Source organism: Xenopus laevis, chromosome 8L (genome assembly GCF_017654675.1).
Source record: "Xenopus laevis strain J_2021 chromosome 8L, Xenopus_laevis_v10.1, whole genome shotgun sequence".
NCBI lineage: Eukaryota > Metazoa > Chordata > Amphibia > Anura > Pipidae > Xenopus > Xenopus laevis.
This window is the reverse complement of record NC_054385.1, coordinates 78,492,561-78,513,563: the sequence shown is the minus strand read 5'-3', so window position 1 is coordinate 78,513,563 and position 21,003 is coordinate 78,492,561. Positions and strand designations below refer to the sequence as shown.

Below are 21,003 nucleotides of genomic sequence, written 5' to 3'. Positions count from 1 at the left end.
AAATAATTCAAATGGTTTACGTTGTGATCTTATTTTACATTTATTTACTAAAAGATTGCACAAGTTATTTGACAGTCCTCCCAGTCGGTTAACAGATTAAAGAAAAAAAAATATCTATTTACATTTAAAATATTACAAGTGCAAAAGTAGTTTGAGGAAGATGATGAATAGGAACATAATTATATTAAAACATTTAAAATAAAGAATTCATTAAATATTAGCATAGGTATTGCAAAGTCCATCAGCTCACTGCTGGACAAAATGGGGAAAGGTAACTAGAGAATATCTCCTGGAAGGGAGCCCTGATACACTAGTGCTAAATGCCACAGTATGGGTGCAGCAGGACATGTTGTACTGATATTCCAGGGTAACCGTAAAAGCAAAAACAAGTTCTGTTAGCTTTCATTTCAAATGATATCTCCGTTATAAATATTTTTTTTAATTTTTGGGTGATGGAACTGAACAATTTAGCTAAGCATCTGCTAAGTAATTTTAGTCCACCTGCCTGCCATCTTTGCTCCTCAGACATATATTGATTGTAGCTTTTGGCTTCCAGACATCCTCTGTGCAAATAAATCCCAAAAATGCCACTTAAGGCATTCACCATTCCATGTACCAAAGTACACCTATTGAAACAGAAGGATTAGAATGCCCGCCACCAGAAAATATTCTATGCATTGACCTTCTAAAGGTTGTAGTGCCCATAAAAATATTCAGAGAACGCAGATGCAACGATTGCACCAGTTAAACAGTGGCTGAATTAGTATGGCATGTCTGAAAATAAGGATGTACTTCTTTAGTCGTGCTTGCTATTTGCCAGAGGGGGTGTCGTGGTGCATTTCTGGTGTGTAGGTCAGAAGAACAATCATTACCCAGAGGTGTAACAGGGCCTGTAAGAAACGGTGACATGCCTTTATATTTCTTAGTACATTTACAAAGTATTGATCTACAGACAGAAAAGCCAGCAGCAATGTGTAAGCCAATGAATCAGCCCTTGACGTAAAAATTACAACTCTGACTCTGCCGTTTAAATTTATTGACTAGCACAGTGACCAAATACTTTACATACTCTGGAGTTATTTTTTTTTTTTTTGTACTGGTAAACTTGACCTGCCTTCTTGCCTGGATAACCATGATTACAGGGTTTACTTTGCTATCTGCTTCCAGAGATCACTGGCCTGAGGGGAAGGCAGACTTGCCAGTAGAATGATCTCTGGTTCTGCAGGCTGTTTAAAAAAAACCAAAGGTATTCAACAGACAACAAAGGACCCAGCTCCCTACCAACCCACTAAATAGTGACTATCTATGCTATCTTACAGCAGCCCTTTAGTAAGCGAGAATACCCGTGTTCAGCAACTATAAATAATTAATGCATGCCAACACACGAAAAGCACTTGCCTGTTATACATACAGTATTGAAATTATTTTTGTCTAAACTACATATTTACAGACATTGGATACCAAATTATTCAAGCGGAACAAGTTTAACCAAAACAGTTATATGGTTATCTATATATACTCACCATATAAATGATAATGAACACCCTTGCAATAGGATATCTTCTTAAAAATATTCCTAGGCGTATACTAAAAATACAAAATGGAATAATTATTGCTGCCCCATTTAATGTTTCCATTTAATGCAACTATATCTGGATAGTATGATTCCTGAACATTTACCCCTTTCCTAAACCAGTGCCTACTCAGGTTCAAGCCATCTTCCTTTAATTACATTATGTGAAAACCTATCACTCAGATATTAGGACCACATCACACAGGAAGGTTTGATCTTAGAGGTAATCTCAATGAGAACTGCAGTGAGCAAAATGCCCTTGTGTCGACTAGTGGGAATTGCTCATGCTAAAGTCAGACTACCAACTACCAGCAAAGTTGTATGAAGAAGATGTTGGCAAAGAAGGGCATTGGAATCACTAAACTAAATTAAGATACCATTGCGAGTACTCGGTGTGTCTTCTGGGTCCTGAATAATGTTCCTGCACATTCCTGTCATGCCAATAGGGGTTTAATTATAAATTAGTATGCACCATCATTTAAAAAAAAAAAAAACTGTTTCCCCTAATGGAGGGGTGAATAAATAGATCCTGCACCTGGGGACAACAATAGTTTTGTGACAATTGTATATAGGTTTAGTTATGTTACCAATTTGTAATTGTAAAACCAGTTTATTTAGACTTATGGAAATGTATTATATATATTTCATACATACTTATGATGTGCATAATAGTATCAAATTGAGGTAAGTTGTTTCACAAGCTTGTCATTTTTAAATTAAGAAACCAAACTGACATAGTTTAAATAACTGAAACACAGCAAATGAAGGCATCTACAATTTCAAGCAAGTTTTGAGTCCCGGTTACTGAAAGCTTTGCAGGCACAGGTGAAGACAAAAACTGATGAATTATTATGCCTCAAAATATTTACCTGAACTGGTCTATACTGGTAGCGGCTTTCCGAACTCTGCCATACATCCCGGCAACATTAGGGTCTGAATCACTGAAAAGTACTGGAACATTTCTCATTCTGGCACCTATTTGAGGATGGCAGCAGGTTTATTAGTAAAGAATGCATAGTGGAGTCTAAGGAGTTGTTCTTCTCTCTTCCTAGGTTAGAAGGACGCTAGGTCAAGGCTGAAAAGGATGACATATTCCCTGTTAGATTTATCTCCATGGGCGAAGTAAATAAGTGTAAAACAGTTATGAAGATGAATTTCCGATGGAGGTCAAAACTGTATGTGCTTTCTTTACACAGCTCATAAGATTAATGCGGAACCTGAATATTTGTCCTTGTAACGTTCTGCTATAAACACTGGCTTCAGAATAATAGCAGAGCCTTACTTATATCAATCATATCATTATGTATAGCTCCTGTTTAAATCAAACTTTTTTTTTTTTTTTTTATATGTCTGACATATCATGGTAATTGCAGATCAATAATGAATGATAATGAATGCCACCAACTACTCCTTGGCCTCTGTTCTTGTTATTGTTCAGACATGGCTTCTATACTTGGTTGCCACGTTTGCAGTTTATAGGATACGGTTTCTGTTTTTTGGCCAGTTCAGTTCACATTATAGACAAATAGCAGGGGACCTTTTTACCCATAAAGTGGATCACCTTACCAGAGGCCACCCCTTTACACTAGAAGAAAAGAACTTTCCATTGAAGCAACGTAGGGGGTTCTTCACAGTCAGGACAGTGAGATTGTGGAATGCACTGCCGGGTGATGTTGTGATGGCTGATTCAATTAATGCCTTTAAGAATGGCTTGGATGTTTTTTTGGACAGACATAATATCAAAGACTATTGTGATACTAAATTCTATAGTTAGTATAGATATGGGCATATATCATTTATGTGAAAGTATGGAGGGGTGTGTATGGATATTGGGTTTTCATTTGGAGGGGTTGAACTTGATGGACTTTGTCTTTTTTCAACCCAATTTAACTATGTATGTAACTATGTAACAAACTGCTTCAAATGGCTTCTGGTTGATGAATTGCAATGTAGGTAGGGACTTATATTGTTTTATCCATACTGTGTTCTGTACTGCCGAGTGAGGACAGAAGGCATAAGTTGGCATAATGTTTAATGCAGTTCTTTCACATCCCAGAATCAGTAGACAAAAGGAAATTAACAGGGATGTGTGAGGTTAACAGCAGGTTGGTAGCCTATTTTTAATGCAGATAAAGTGTTTCCTTTATGCTTTACCTTCATTGCTCTCTATTACTGACATGTTGATGGAAGTTCCATTCAAGCTACTCCCTTGTACGTTCTTCAGCTGATGCTCAAGCCTTTCTAGTTGATACACTAGGGAGTTCTTCTCAGTGCTTAGGTTTTCCAGCATGGTCTGCTTCTGTATCAGAGTTTCAGTCAGCTGGTGGAGACGATTTTCCAGCTCAGTTTGACTGCTACTGCTCAGGGCCTTGTTGGTAAGCTGCATGACAATCAGCCATGGGATAAAGGTAGTTAAACAGCAATATAACAAAGTATTCCTTCATATCAAAACACTTGTTAGTCCGTTGTTGCTTTTAGCTTTGAACATGAACAGGGACCCTTTACCACTACAGCTGTAACAAACCTAGATGTTACAGGGGAAGGGGGAAGATACTTTACACAATAACATTGATTTATGTCAGTGCCATTGTGTTATTTAATCATAATAGGAAAATGATCTACAACCTTACATGAAATAAAAGGACAGAGAGAGGCTTTCCTACTGCTGTAAGGCACTGGTCTGTAGCAATGACTCACTGTCCATTATACAGTAGTCAATCAAGTTAAAGGGGATGTAAAGGCAAAAAAATAAAATCTGATTTTTACATTCTGTAACGAAAAAGAAATCTATCTCCAATATCCTTTAATTAAATAATGTGTACCGTTTTTATAATAAACCTGACTGTATGCAGTTAAATTTAGTTTTACTCTGAAACTTCAGATGGTCCCTAACTGCTCTGCAGGGGAACTATCATACTTTCAAACAGCAGGGGGAGCCCACCTCACCTTACTTCCCACAAATCGAGCAGCTTTGTTTATTTCCCTGTAGAGCTGCTGGCGACCATGTAGAGATTTGTATCCGCAGTCTGCATATTATGATTATTAGTCAGTCTTGCTGTATCAGGTACTAAGGCAGAAATTATAATTTATGACGATCCCTAACTTATCCTCCCAACAAAAGCCCCGACCACACTGAGCATGTGCGTGGTTGTGGTTTTGCAAAGATGTTTAACAAAATTACAAGATGATGGCCCCCTTGTGGCCAAATTTGAAAACATAAATCATTAGTTTAATTGGCTTCTGGTGCAATAAGCTCATGTTTATGTTTAGTATACAAAATACAGCATTTCTAGCATTATTCTACTTTAGGTATTAGTTCCCCTTTAAGCTTAGGTAGATACCTGATTTCGCAGTTTCTGAATCTCATCCTCTCTATCTCTGATTCTTCCCTGCAGTGTATTCTTTGTCTTGTAAAGATCTTCTTGAATGTACTGAAACTCCTTAAAACATATATAAAAATATCAATGTATTAATAAAGAGAAACAGGCTACTATTGTAATCATATTGTAGATATAAAAAAAATCAACATTATATAATGTAAAGATTAACATCTTCTAAAATATTACAGCAGATTTATACATAATACAGGGCAACACCTACCTTTGCTGTCCCTTTTGTCTGGGCACAAACAACATGACCTTGTACCTCCCCCTGGCTTTCTATAACAATATTATAAAAATAGTAGTAGACTTGGTGGCAATTAGAACATTGTGACCAAATTTCCAGCTTATCAATTGCTGCCTAGACAAAGTTAAAGGCTATGGGCTATGGCACATGGGGACATTGAAGGACAAGATGGTGAAAAACCTCCCCCATTAAAGTAAAGTTTAATTGAGTCTACTTTCTTGCCAGATGTTTGTGTCAGAATTGCCCTATTTGCAATTTTTCCAGAACTGCAAGCAGAGATATGAATATCTGCACAGAAGCTAGAATCAATAAATAAAATGGAAAACAATTATACCTTCATCTATTAATATTTCCATTAGGCAAAAAAATCTGCTAATCAGTGGTATTAAACATTTATTTAGCAAAAGTGTACATATTAAGTTTAAACCTTTTGTGTCAAAGAACAGTTTAATCCTTTCAGTATAGGGTGACTGTACAATTACCAACATATAAGTATGGACATGCAGTCAGCTTGCTAAGGAAGTCCTCACCTGCTTCTGCCGTTCCAGTTCTGCCTCAAGCTCTTGCTTGGCTCTTTGTTGCGTAGCGAACTGCTCATGCACATCCTGCAACTGTTCTCTGGCAGATTCTGCCTCACTCACCTGCTGGGTCTCCACATCCTGAAAGCAGAGGAGCATTTAGAAGGGGGATAGGGGGTATTATTGTCTGTATGCCCCACAAGAGATATTTCAGTTTACTAGATTTTCAGAAAATCATCAGTTGGGCCATGGGCCATAGGGATTTACATGTTGATGATTGTGTACATATTAAGGATACACAGAATCCTGAATTCTTGGAACCCTAATTAGCATAGTTTAAATTTAAGATAAATCATAGAACCAAAAATTGTCACATTCAGTCATCCAGAACTACAGTCACATGACTGTACTTTGTGAGTGCAGTGAACCTGCCGGCCAGATAAAACAGGAGATTATTGCTGGTACTGTGGATTACAGGTTTTAAGTCAATTGGTCTGCTGAAAATAGGCTGCTGTCAATAAGAGACTGACTCATATGACCTGCCAGCTTTGTAACTGTTTATATGCCTCCAGGGTGTGTGTAGTATATGCAACAAATTTTAGAGGGTTATTTTTCAAAGGTCGAGTTTGTGAGGTTTTTTTTCTACCTCGAATAAACTCACAACTCGAATGTTTGCTTATGTATGAAAAAAATGTGAATGCAAAAAGCTAGATTGAATGCAATTAGGGGAAAAACGTGAATACCTTGAATTTATCGAGTTTATAGGCTAAAAAACCTTGAATAGCTCAAATTGTTCGAGTTTTCAAGCTCAAGATAGCATAAAACACCCGAGAATTATGAAGGCAAAAAAAATGGTTATAGGGACCTCTGGCTTTAAGCAGCTTCAGAGAAAAATACATTTAAAATGTGAGGGTTTTTTTCCTGAAAAATGCTTTTTTTTAGTGAAACTACCCTTGAAAATTTTTCCAGCCTTTTGACCTTTAATGAATAACCCCCTAAATGTTTGGGGCCGGCCTGTACATTCTGCTTTGTAAACTGGCAACCACAATATTATTCAAAAATATAATCTTCTAGATTAAAATAAAATACCTGCATTCGATGTTGTGAGGGAGTAAAGACAAAGGAATACCTGCAGCTCAGCTTTCAGTTGTTGGATCTGCCCCATTAGCTTCTGGATCTCTTCTCTTTGCATGTCTCTCTCATGTCTCATCTCCTCCAGCTCCATGGTGCTTGCACTGTGACTGTCCAGTCCCTCAATACCAGACCCTTCTTTCAGACTGTTTATCAACTTTTCTTTTGACTGAAATATGCATATAAAAATTAAACTGTATTTAGGGAATTTCAAACAATTTTTTTTTAATAATTGCTTGTGTGGCTACGTAACAACAGTAACCAATATGGTAAGCCCACATGGAATCTTAATTCTGTATAGTTGATGAAACCTAAAGGCTGTAAGTTATAGTTAGAAAGTAATTGATAAAATCAAGAGCACTCAACAAAAACATTTTAGCAGAAAATAAACTTATCAAAGCAGATATTGCCCAATGAGTTAGACATAGCTGCACAGCTACAATCTAATACCAAGAATGTTTGTTTTATTTCAGTGCCAAATCGTTGTCACTATAAAGTTTCCAGACTGTCTGGGTTCAAGTCATCCTTTGTACTACAAAATCTGTACTAGCCCCCTTTTATTATTTTTAAGACACTTATATAAATATTTCTGCAGCCCTGCACAACAGAAGGGTGTACACAAAAATGCACATTACATACATAAACTGAACAAAAGCAGGTGGAAATATACAACCTTGAATGTGTGTATGTGAAGAATGTGTGTATCTAATGAGTTAAGAGATATAAGATGAAAGTCAGTGTCAGCATTTTTCTACCTGTAGTATCCGTGTTGCTTTCTGTTTGTAATCAGCCATTTCTTGTTTTAGGGAATCTAATCCAACTTTGGAGGTTTTCAACTGCTGCTGCAAATCATCACTCTTTCTCTTCTCTTCCATGTGCTTCTTCTCTGCCAGGATAACAGCTTCTGCCAGATTCTGACGCTCTGCCTCAATTTTACTCAGTCGGGTAGCAAACTCATTCTAAAAATCATGTAAATTTTAAAGCAAATAATGAATGAATTTACAGAAACAGTTTTCCCCAATTGTTTTGCAATATTACATAACATTAATGGTAAAACTGAAACACTAACAGGAAAGAAGAAAGATCAAAATAAAACTTTCAAAGGAGTGGAGGGGATGTACACAGCCACTAGAATGGAGATGATTTTATGGCAAACTAGTGAGAGGGAAGAGAGACTAAATAATATGCATGGGCTATCCCTAACCTCTCGAAGAACTCTACGCAACTTTGGGCCAGATTCAAAATGTTATGTTATGATTTATCACATAAAAAAAACTTTTCTACTAAATATTGTGTTATGCAAAAAGGAATCATCACCTTCAGTTGTCATGTGGTCTAAAGTCTTGTGATATTTAGGGTTTAGATTTGGCTAGGTCAGGACTAAAGATTCAGTTGAGTCCTACAAAAAATGCCAGGGTTTAGCAAATAGGAGAGTGGCCATATATATGTATTAGGCAGTGGCTGGTCACCTTTAGGATTCTAAATCTTGGATAGAATGCCAATAGCTAGCAATGGCTTATGTTGTTGTGATCCCCAACCAGTGGCTTACAAGCACTATATTGCTCCCAGTGACAGCAAAGCAGCTTCTCACTTTTAAATACATAGCTTGGAAGAAAGTTTGGAGACATTAAGACACAATATTACTTCCAAACAGCCACCTGTAGGCTTCTATGCAATGTGGTGCTGCCATATATCCAATCAAAGTCCTTATTTGGCAAACCCAAGGAATTGTTTTCATGCTAGCTCCCAAACACGATTTACATTTAAACATGGTTCATGGATGAAAAAAAAAAAATGGGAACCAGAGATTACGAGGTACTTTATTAATTGCGAGCCTCGTTTATTTTCTATTGCAAAAAAGCTTCTATAATGAATTTCACAGAGTTTCAAACTTAAGTTTTTAACTTATTCTGTCATCTTTTTTCTACAAACTGCAGCCAGGTAATATGGGTGCCATAAGATGACCCCTGTGTACTGTCTCTACTAGCTTTAGTATACTGCGAGAAATGGAGACCTGACCAACACTGGATGCAGTTTATGAGGAAGCAATCAGCTGTGGTACTACTGATGCTGGGGAACAAGTGACTCCTTTGAAACAGCTGAACTCTAGAAGTACACATGCAAAGGATGATAACTTTCCTGCCATTATTCAGCTAATGAAATGTAGAAGCCAGTATATAGTTATTTGCACAAACCTGTATCTGTTTGTAACTTTCCTGTTCCCTTATCAGTGTTGACTCTGCTTCTCGAAGCCGCTCTTGCATGGTCTGTAATGCCTGGTTGTGAATACTGCTTCCTTCACTTTGGTCTTGCAGTATTCTACACAAATGAGTTATTGGTAAATAAAAATAGTATCTACTACATGTGCTATTCCTATGAAAAAGAAATTATATATATGTGTATGTATTTATTATGCCTTCCTTTACTAACCAGTATGACATGTTGTTTCTATTGATAATGCTTACACACCTAGATTTCTCACTCTGGAGGGATTCCAGAGTCTCTGTTCGGCTCTTCAGCAACTGGTCTGCTTCCTGTAGCCTGACCTTCAGGACAGCCAGTTGTGAATCCTTTGCAGCCATGGCCTCACTCAAATCATCCACTTGTGCTCGAAGTTCTCGTGCAGTGCGGTCATTTTTGGAATTATCTCCATTCCACTTCTCCATTCTCGTCCTTGCCTCATTCAGTTCTTCAAAACAAGATAAATATTGTATAAAGTATACCCATAAGTGATATGCGGGTTGACTAAAATTCGATCCACCCTCGACCTTAACCTGATCTGGCAAGACACGCACCAGACCCTAACATGGCTGGCACAAATATATAAAAAGGCATGCACAGAGGCGGAAGTGTGGCAGTAGACGTTTGCTGGTGGGATTGGCGCAGGCTAAAGTTTAGCCTGAACCCACCCAACCGCACATCTCGAATACCCATAATACTATACAGTAAAACCTCAATTTTATATACACTGATTTTAAAGGAGGCATATAGGATAGGTAAAAAAAAAAATTATTTGTAGGCAATAATGAATAATAGATAGTGCTGGTTTTATTTGGGGCTAAAAATGAATATTACCTTCAAAATTGCCCCCTTTATTTAGCTCCCTATAGATCTGCTATGGTCCTTCTCCGTGTTTCAAATGGGGGGGCGTGTCTTAATGGTCCCTGCCAGAAGCACAGTAGGAGGGGGATAGCCCTGCAGTCACAAAAGCAAACACAGGCTTCAGTTTCCTATCAGGTCAGCCGAGCTGCTGATTGGTTACTATCCTACAGTGCAGTGTGCTGCGTGGCGCCGGCTCCCCTGCACAGCTTGGGAAGGAGCCAGCTGGAAATGGAACAGATGGGTGGGGACTAGTGGGGATTTTGCAGAAATTCTGAATAAATCAACCTGAACCACACCTTTTCTCAGCATATTCCTTCTATATAGTGCACTGGTACATTGTTGTTTTTTACATGATATGTCTCCTTTAAGTTTTCCTGTATTTTTCACCATTTTTTTTGTGGTCCCACCAATTTAGAATACATTTCAATGAGTGTTTTTCCCTGATTTTACATCATCTTTTCCCATATATTACACCAAATGTTTTTCCTCTGTAAATGTTATTATTAGTGAAATTAAGAGGTTTAAAATACTAACCAGATGTATATTTTACCATGGTTCTGTCTGTACATAGGCAAGTCCAATTAGTCAGCACCTTATACAGTTATACACAATTTACTTATTCCTTTAAGTTGTGCATGTGTTGCAAATTCTGTCCCATAGTGTAACATAATACAGAAATGCTTAAGTTAACTTTTACTATGTTATAGAATGGACAATTCTAAGCAACTTTTGGATTGGTCTTCATTATTTATTTTTTATAGTTTTTGAACTATAAAATAGGGATATTGCAAAATAAATAAATAAAAGATTTGCAAAAGGACTGCCACACCAATATTAGTTGGATGAAAACCTTACATGATATTGAAAACAAAAAGGACACAAGTAGCTGGTGGAAGAGAATACTTTAGGCAGAAAAGATCTGTAATGTAGACTCACAATGATGATCTACTAAATGTTCTGCTAAAAATGCCCTACCTTCCTGTGTTTCCTTGGACCTCTGAATTAGAGATGCCATTTCTTGATTGAGAGACTGCACCTCATTTCTTAATAGCTGATTCTCCAAGCGTAGGTTAGACAGTTCATGTGACTTCGGGTCTCCAGTAGTTGAAAGGCTTGCACTAGAACCAGAGTCTGACAATGTTTCCGCTTTGACCACAGGTTCAGTTATTCCAAGTTCGGGGAGTAATGGAACCCCAGCATCTAAACATACCAATAATTGTAAAATTAAACCATTGAGCAGCAAACTTCAAAAGTCTAGAACATAAAAAAAGAGAATGTTTGCTGCAGGAAGCTTAATTAACTTGAATGGAACAGTTCTTCTGTCAAATTGAAAATGTGACATTCAACCTTTTTCTTTCACTTTCTTCTTTGGCATGTATAATCCATTGATGGGGTATACTGAAAAAATGTGTGATGCTATTACTGCTAAATTCAGCTGCAATTGACAATGTGACAGACCTGTACTTATTTATACAACTAGTACATACTAGTTCACCTGCCATAGAATGTGTCTGGCACTTGCTAATCTCAGGCCCATGGAGGGCTAAGGGTCCCAGCCATGTTTCCATGCAGTTTTGTTCCATAAAGGAATGCCAATCTGTGTACAAACAAACATGTTTGTTTCAATGCCATCCAGATAGTGCATACTTGTATCCTACTAATACATCTAACCAAACCAGATTTAATAATACTGACAGGTGCCCACAAAGATAGAACCATGTTAGCCATCATTTTCTAAACTAGAAAAAAGGACACAGGAGGTTGATAGTAGGATCTTATAGAAAAATAGGTAGAAGCTTTTTGAGCAATAGTATTGAAAATAAAAGGGAAACCAGACAATATGCTTCCTACTATGGCAGTTGTAACATTTAAAGGAGAACTAAACTTAAAATCACTGGGGGGTGCCAAAATGTTAGTGATTAAAATCGCCTCTGTTTGCTAAAAACTGTTGCTGCTGCCATTTTATTCAGCTTCTTCTGTCTTCTCTTCATTCCGGTCCAGGCAGGCGCATTCGCAGTAGAGTGAAAGCCAAACTTAGAAAAAAAAGGCAGCTTTATTTTGCTCTACCGTGCAAAAACATTTGGCACCTTGACCCCCCCCCCCAGTGATTTTAAGTTCAGTTCTCCTTTCATGAAGATCAGAATTTTGAGGTAACAATTCTTATGAATTACATGACAGATTAAAGAAAACCGTGGCAATTTATTGCAGTAAAGTTTCTCGCCAACTGTCCTTGAACCTGTTAAGGTCTCACACAATTTCCAATTTCAAAGAAAGTAAATGTTCTTTACCTTCAGTTGTATTGTGGAAGTCCTCAGCCATCGTGACACTCTGAGAAATTGGTTTTACAGCCTGATTGACAGAAGCAGATTCCTTCCTTGTTTCCTTTTGACTGCTGCTGTGTACTTTATCTGAGCTATTGAGAAAGTCAAACAGCTGCTCATCATCAGGCTCAGACTTCTTCTGTCTCACAAACTGAGTGGTAGACCTATGTGATGAGACGTTTACTGAAGAATTATGGGAGCTTTCTATAGATGACCTGGTCCCAGTTTTAATATTAGCTGTACCAGCTAACATGGTTGCTTTTTGGTGTTTTTTATTGTCAGCTGCAGAGGAGATAAAGCTAGATTTTGCCTGGGATTGATATTTCTCAGTGGTCTTCTGTTTCTCTTCAAAATTGCCTGAATAGTCAGTAGTGCTATCCATGATGAGGTCGTTTCCATCTTTGGTCTTCAGAGCTGTTGCAGCTCCTTGATCAACTAAATTCAGAAAATCCTCAGCTCTCCCAGCCAGATCAGTAAACCAAGACATATTTGAACTTCTTTCTCTACTTCATATCACAACTGCAAAAACATGACCTGCAACAAAGAACAAAATAAAGTTTATCGTAGGCTTTATTCAAATAGGAGCACTGTCGAAAAAATATCCTTTTCATACTCATGTTCAGTTAGGATAAAAGTTGTTATAGTTACGTATGTGCTTGAAAAGTAAATCATTCTCTTTCTGGCCTAATACATTAGATCTATTATGCTTTATATTTTAGATTTAGATAACATTACATTCTTCATATCTTTAGCCTGACCCTTGAAATCCAGATTTTGAATAAATACAGTGGCTTGAATTTCTTTTTTCTTTATTGTAATTACTATGAAGTATTTATCTTTCCTTTCAAGCCCTTTGCAATGTTTCCCTTAATCTAACGTATACTTCTGCATAATTGCTAAGAGACTAATTACAAAGAGTTGGAGAGATGCAGAAATCATTAAAAAAAAGTATACAATACAAATGTCAACTACAAGTTGTGTTTAAATACCTCTGTAAATACACTAATTTCATAGAAAACCTTGATTTTAAGGACATGGGTTCAAGGAGACTTCACATACTGCCCTGAGAGAATGGGTAGTGTAAAAGCTCCACACATAATAAAAACACAAATATGTAAACAAATCTGAGGGGCAGAACGCCAAGATACACATATTTGTATAAAGTAAGAAGTGCATATATATCTATGTAATATTTGCGAATAACAGAGCTGATAAAACAAGGCATACAGATAAGGCAGATAGTGCTGATGAGAGCGTTGTTATGTTGTACGATGCACAAGTGAAAGCTTTCAGAGGATGCTGGTCTGTGTATACAAATAAAAGCGAATACAGAAAGTGAGTGTCAAAGCTTCTCTTTACTGCGATGATGTCAAGGCCCATGGTACAGTTCAGTTTTTATGAACTCTAAAAGAATCTTATTGTGTCTTTGGTTTCTACCTTAGGAGCCGGAGGCTGCAGGAAGAGTTCCGCTATGGTATTCCCAAATCCATCCCCCACCGGAGACGTGGACACGGAACTGCTGGCACAGGCCAGGTCTCCAAACAAGGTGTCTAACGCATTGCCTGAGAGAACGGCAGGACCACGGCAGTCATGGAGGTGAAACGCAAAAGCAAAAGGCGGAAGTGCCTGTTTTTCCAGTTCAGAGACCATAGAGAGGAGAATGAACTTGGGAATAGGTTCTAACATTGTGGGAGTAAGTACTGGCGAGGGTGTAATTATACAAGAAACCGACCTTGTGTCTGCGAGAGGGTCCCCAACTCCCCAGACTAATAAGCAGTTTCAGTTTTTTGTTAATGTAAAGCAGGGTTCGGAGAAGTGGTTGTGAGAGTCTAATTTGAAAGCTAATTCTGACTTTACAGTACTGGCTATGTCTTTAAAGGGGTTGTTCACCTTTGAGTCAGCTTTTAGTATGATGCAGAGAGTGATATTCTGAGACAATTTGCAATTGGTTTTCATTTTTGATGGTTTTTGAGTTATTTAGCTTTTTATTTCGCAGCATTCCAGTTTGCAGTCAGTAATTTGGTTGCTAGCGTCCAAATCACCCTAGCAACCATGCATTGATTTGAATGACAATATGGATTATTAATAGGGGAGGGTCGGAATAGAAAGATGAGTAATAAAAACCAGTAATAACAATAAATGTCACTTTACAGAGCATTTGTTTTTAGATGGGGTTGAAAGTTAGAAATAGTCAGGAGAAGAAGGCAAATAATTCATAAACCATAAAAAATAAATAATGAAGATCAGTTGAAAAGTTGCTTAGAATTGGCCATTCTATAACATACTAAAAGTTAACCTGAAGGAGAACCACCCCTTTGAAGTATTAGGATGAGTGTTGAAGTCAATTGTGAAATATCGCAATATAAACACTACAATATAATCATCTTAATGAGATTAAATACAGTTTTTTTTGTTTTATATTTCATCTACAGCAATCTGTGTTGGAAATGACATGGGCAATACAACAAACAGTGTTCCTTTGCTCTTATGGAGACTGTTAGTTAGTTTACTGATATATAGATTTCCAGAATTCAGGGGATTTGCTAGTGGTCATTTAATTAATGACCTGAAGGAGCTTAACTTTCTCCACGTGCCCTGTTTATCTCAAGAAAAAACAACCAACCTTTCCTACATTTTGCTTATTTTACTTTTAGTTTTAGCACACGCCCTATTTACTGAACACTTGTTAAAAAGAGGAATATACTGTCATTTCCTTCTGATCTTAATGCTGTAATCTGGAGGGATCTAATGCTGTATAAGGCTTTGTACAGCTATGCTAATTATTATTGTAATGTCATTCACCAGAACATAATCTTGAATGTGATCTCTTAACTTTCATACAATGCAGCCACTACAGATGTCAAACTTAAAGGAGAAGAATAGGATAAATGAAAAATCCCTACCTTGTAGGCAATTATAAGTGATATATGGTTGCTTTTACATGGTGCTAAAATTAATATTATCTTTAAAAATAGCCTGTTTATTGGAGCTCCCTATAGATGTTCACTGGTCCCAGTCTGTGTTTCAAATGAGGGGTGGGCGTGTCCTAACATTCCCTACCAGAGGCACATTAGGAGGGGACAGTCAATCACAGCACTGCAGTCACATAAGCAAAGACAGGCTTCAGTTCCCTATAGATCCTGCTAGCTGCTGATTGGTTCCTGTCCTACTGTGCAGTGAGCTGAGAGCCGCTGGCTCCCCTGCACAGCCTGGGAATTCAGGGAGCAGGAAGCAGAAAGAAGGAAGGGATTATTTGGGTTTTTTCAGAAATATTCAATAAATCAGTCTGAAACACTAATTTTTAAGCACAATTCTTCTATATCTAAATGAGTATAATGCACTGGTTCATTCTTATTTTTTTACACAATATGTCTCCTTTAAAGGCCTATGACTGCCAAGTTGAGAAAGTAAGGCTAGGGCCAGACAGGACTGAAATCAGCAGGTCGATTTCAGCCCCGACCTCTAGCAGAATCCTCTTCTTATTGTTTTTCCTCTTCTTATCCTCTTCAGCAATCACGTCTGGAAGACTTGTGTGCCCTGTCTGGCCCTAAGCCTAAATCTTTATAACATACCAGATAAAATAGAGTCTAAGAAAATCATGCGTTATATACTGGCTAATAATGACACTAAAGGGCGTATTCCATTAGACCCAAGAACCTTATTTATATGAAATTTGTTTAAAGGACCACTACTACCTCTGTAGTAGTATTGATCCAGGCCTTCAAAGAATTCCCATCTTGGATTTTTTTTTAGAAGTTCTGTGACACTCACATGCTTAGTGGGCTTTAAACATCTATTGAGAAACAAAGCTTAGGGGTCATCACAAATCATCAAGTAGAATATGAGGTCTGTCATATAGGTTAATGCTACAGGGCTCATTATTAAATTCTGATGCTAACTGTGCTGGTTTCTGAGCTGCTATGTACCAATAGTTATTTACTAATCAGCCTTGTATTGTGACATTTATATTATATATAATACACAAAAGCCAGGAATATCTTGTAAATGATATCCTTATAAGGAGGGGGGTACTTTATTCACTTTATATACACTACTAAAAGGCTGTGGTTCCAAGCCAATTGGAGAGACCGCACACCTCACAAAACCCAAGCAGCATATCCTGGTGCTCGGTGGTAGGGGAATCGGCAACCACCCAACCAAGGTACGTAGAAGAATCACCGGCGCACAGGAATTCAGTTAGCAGGGCAAGCCCTTGCAATTTTATTAATGCAGTGCAACGTTTCGGGGGACGCCCCTTTTGTTAAACATGTAAGTACCATATGTTGTGTCAGCCACTGACAGTTAAATTGAGATGATCCACCTCTGCCACAGAGTGGTTCCTGCAACTCTGGCTTCTCTGTTCTGTATGAATTTTTGAGCACATTTCCTTTTTTTCTAAGTATATCTATATCCATTTAATTTCCATATCAATTTTTTCATCTTTTGGCTTTGGTATTTTACATTTTGGGGAAGGTTTAGTGAAGGAGTCAGTCCCTCATTTTCTGTATTTCCTTCTTGATTGTGGATTTTCAACACTTTTATGGGATTATTTACTAAAACTCAAATGAATCTACTTTTTTGTTTATTAAAACAAAGTTAACCTAACTCCCAAGCACAAACTGAACTCATTTATCAATAATTCTTCACGATAAAGTCAGAGTGAAAAAACGTAGAGACAAATTTCTGCATCAGTTCGAATCGTACAATTTATGTTCCGAAAACTCCGCTTTATCAAATTGTTGATTATTGGATTTAAACCCCAATTTTATCAGATTATCCAGAGCAGATCACAATGTCAAGAAACAATTTAAGGGACACTGCCATTGACTTCTACATGACCTTGACAGTTTTGAGATAGAGTATTTTCGGATTTGGATTTTTACAGCTTTGGGGTATAATAAATCTCTAAACATTCAAGTTTTTCCCTCTAAAAATTCACGTTTTCCCCTTTAAAAACTTGACCAGAAAAATGTGAGGTTTAATAAATCAGCCCCTTAGCATTTATAGGTCCTAATGGGGCATATGCTCTCTCTGACTTGAAAGTTCTTAAAACCTTCTCCCTTCCTATTAACTTTTTTTTTTCCAAATTATTTAAAATACGTTTAGATATCATGATGGTTTTATATCATATTGAAGGACAACCATTGTTACTCTGCATGTAGCTAAGATCCCAACTTCATAATGCATACACTGAAATATTGAACTAAAGGTGCTATAGTTCCTTCTCCTGCAATGTAGTTTCTTTGTTGGATCAAGATATGCTTTAAATAAAATGAATAAAGGTTAATAATAATGTTATGGTCACTACTTGCTAGTGTTTCATTACTTACAAATGAGCAATTTGTTTTGAATTGTTAGACATCGCTAGGATCAAATACAGCACAATTTCTGGTTGAGTCACCCAACTATCTATCATGTGAAATTGTCATAAAGTTAATGCATGAACTTGCTTTGGTTAGATATGATGGCAGTAGCGTTGCTACAGTCAAGATCTGGACAGACTTTATATAAAAGGTATGGCCTTTTATATTCTTGTTGGAAAATTCTGCAACTCACATAGTTATGAGCACATTTCAGAAACATAGTTGTGAAACAATTATTTTTTATGAATTTTGAACTGATTGAACAAAGATAATCTTTGTAAAACATATGAGGAATCAAGAAACCACACAATCTTAAATTTGATTTATTTTATTAATTGGGTAGTAAACATACTGGCTTTGGCATTGCAAGGCCTAGAAGACCTAGATGAAGAACGTTTCAATCTATTTTTTTACCACTAGAGTGCAGTTATGTTTCATACTGTGAAGAATTCAAAACACAGAACAACTTCAAAGAAAATAATTCTCCTACCTTTATAGCATATGCATAAAAAGTGTTACAAGACAAGACCAATGTAGTCCTCAAAAGAAGAAGAGAAGGCAGAATTTTCTTTAAGCAATCATCCTACACAATTTATTTTGTGTAGGATGATCTCTTTATTTAAGAGAACAAAGCCACAGTCTTTCGGGGAGAAAGGTTGTCCCAGAAAGATTGTGCTTTTGTTTTCTGCTTCATATTAAATGATATACGAAGATAGCCCACAGAAAATTCTGTATATATAGGGGATAGGTCAGGATTTAACCAGGACAACACTATCTGCCTGAATGCACAATGCTGAAGTCTATAAAAGGAATAATGGTCTTGGGCTGTTTGTATGGTTTGGGCTAGGATCCTTACTCCAGACAATGCAATGCTACAGTTACATTCTAGACAAAGGATCAACTTCATACTATACCATTGGCTTGGGAATCACATATATAGGACATGCAGGTATCCAGTTAGTATAGAGTATGTGTTTACACATATTGTCATGAAAAATGGAAGAACCATTGCTTATCTGTATCGTGTCCTATTTGTATTAATACTTTTTAATTTCTAAACACTTTGTTTTCTCTTCATCTAATTCTAAACACTTAATTTGTACAGTATGTAACCTTATAGAATGGTGCTTGAATTTAGGGAAAGGCCACGTATCTGGAAAACAGCAAGTCACAAGAATTTCAGACAGTAGTTTCCCATACTTGTGCAGCAGCATACAGTTACTCTGTCAACATTTTCTCTGCAAATATACCCATATAAACTATATAGAACCAATTATTCATAATTATTTTCCATTCAGTGCGTGATACATCCGTTTCTACTTTTGAGTTCAGTCAGTTAAAGATTCCTTTTGAGTAACAGGACAAAAAAAGGGAAATGATCTTGAAGATTCCACATGTACCACAAAGACATGAAGACAGTCATGCAAAAGGGGTTGGGGCTGGTACACAAGAACATTCAGTCTTGCTGGAGGAGTAAGAATAGCATCCTCACAGAAATGATCTGGCAGCATTATATAGATAGATAAGTATATCTGCTGCAATACCACCTTCAAAGAGAAGATAACATTGTACGACATTTGCTAGATTTTGTAGGCCATTCTACTGTTGTTCGTTTGATGGCACAATATCTTTATTTTATTGATGTCTTTAAGGATGTCTACTATTTATTTATCCAGAATATACAGATCTATAAAATAGGTGGCAGCCCTATAAAGAGGATATCATTATATCTGTATAAAAGGTAACACCGTATATAGTACTGGATACAGCACAGTCTAAAATTCCACTATTAAGAACTTTAATATTCATACAAAACGTATACAAGCTTTTATTCAAATGATAGCTTATAATTATAACAATTATATTTTTCCATCTAAGATTATAAATGCTGTACAGTTGTTGGGGGGGGTCACTGAACCTGGCATCATACTCATGCTCATACTGATACGGAGTGTGAGGCTTCAATTTTATTGCAATTCATATTTCTTATTGCTTATTTTTCTTGCCTTGGTTGCCAAGGGAGTTAATTAACCCATAGCAACCACTTGAGTTGCAGATCAAAAATGTTAAATATTCAAAGAACCAAAAATAATGAAGACCAATTGCAAGTTGCCTTAGGATTAACCATTTGAGTGCTGGCTACAGCAGCTAGGAGTGGTAACATGGTTTCTCTGTAAGGAAAGTAAATCCCAAAAAGGTTACGTAGGTGCTTTGTGCTCCAAAGTACAAAGTAATAAATAAGGCAAGAGTTCTCAGCATATACATATACAAACTGAACACAAGAAGTTACAGAGCTTCTTGTGCCCTCAGACAGACTGTATGGGCAAAGCTGGGAGGATCAGGGGATCTGTTACATATACAAAATCATTGGTAACCTGCCACACATGTAAAATTGTGGGTCACCAGTGATGTCCAGGGGAAAGCCTGGGTTAGAAGCTATGCCCTGCCACACTCCCATCCCATATGATGTTACAGGAGGGATGTACAGGCATCTTGACTGAATTTGGAAGCTATTCTGCATAAATTATTTTGGTCTTATTGCTGCTAAGACACATGCTCTTGTTCCCTGCTGCCTCAGGTAACCGTGCCGCAATCCTGAAGAGATCTATGTTGTCTCTACCTGGAACAATGGGAGCCAAACGTAAGAAACAATACACAAGCCTATACCTCCCAACATTTGTAAAACAGAAAGAGGGACAAAAATATTTGCCGTGAAAAATGTTTGGACTATGCCCATTTTATGGCCACATCCATTTTACAAACTTTGGCAGGTTATAGAAAGTTTGAACATGTCTGTGGGTTTAGGGTCAGGTCTTATGTGTTATTAGTTTTGCTAATGAAGGTGAATTGTCTGTTAAGCTGCAAGTCACAGTTTCCCTAAGAGACCTGCTTATCTTAAATTGTAACAATTGTTTCTTTGCTGACCTTACATTGTTACAATTGTTTCTTTGCTTATCTTTTATTGTAACAAATGCATCTAAGTGCACCTGCCATTTTGGGCTCTCTGCCAAAAGTCTCAGTTTTAGAAACTTTGTATCTTTTTCTGGCTGTTCAATGCAAGAAATCAAAGAGAAAGTAGGGACTGCGGGTCAAAATCAAAATCAGGACTGTCCCGTGAAAATGGGAGGTATCCCTAAAAGCAATGTTAAACATTACACAAATGAGTAATGAGTATTGAGATACACCACTAAAGGGCCAATTCTTTGATTGAACAATCTCTTTTTTTGTGCTGAAATAATTTGGTGTCCAATATGTTAATCCCTGTAAGTAGTTTACATTGGACATTTACTATCTGAAGGAGTGTTACAGTTTAGCACCCCATAGAACACTTTATCATGGCATTGCACCAAGTAAAGTAGAAACCCCTT

General features: G+C 37.1%; 1 protein-coding gene across 1 annotated transcript; it reads right to left on the bottom strand.

The window, feature by feature from the left end:
* Nucleotides 1-442: 442 nt before the first annotated feature.
* Nucleotides 443-13,779, bottom strand: golga5.L (golgin A5 L homeolog). The gene is given in 13 exon segments (NM_001092372.1): nt 443-890; nt 1,524-1,587; nt 2,443-2,548; nt 3,728-3,953; nt 4,915-5,013; nt 5,731-5,859; nt 6,848-7,018; nt 7,605-7,808; nt 9,045-9,168; nt 9,319-9,538; nt 10,927-11,151; nt 12,240-12,806; nt 13,710-13,779. Coding segments are annotated over 12 exon segments (2,169 nt in total). The 5' UTR covers nt 12,760-12,806; nt 13,710-13,779; the 3' UTR covers nt 443-809.
* Between the last annotated feature and the right edge of the window lie 7,224 nt (nt 13,780-21,003).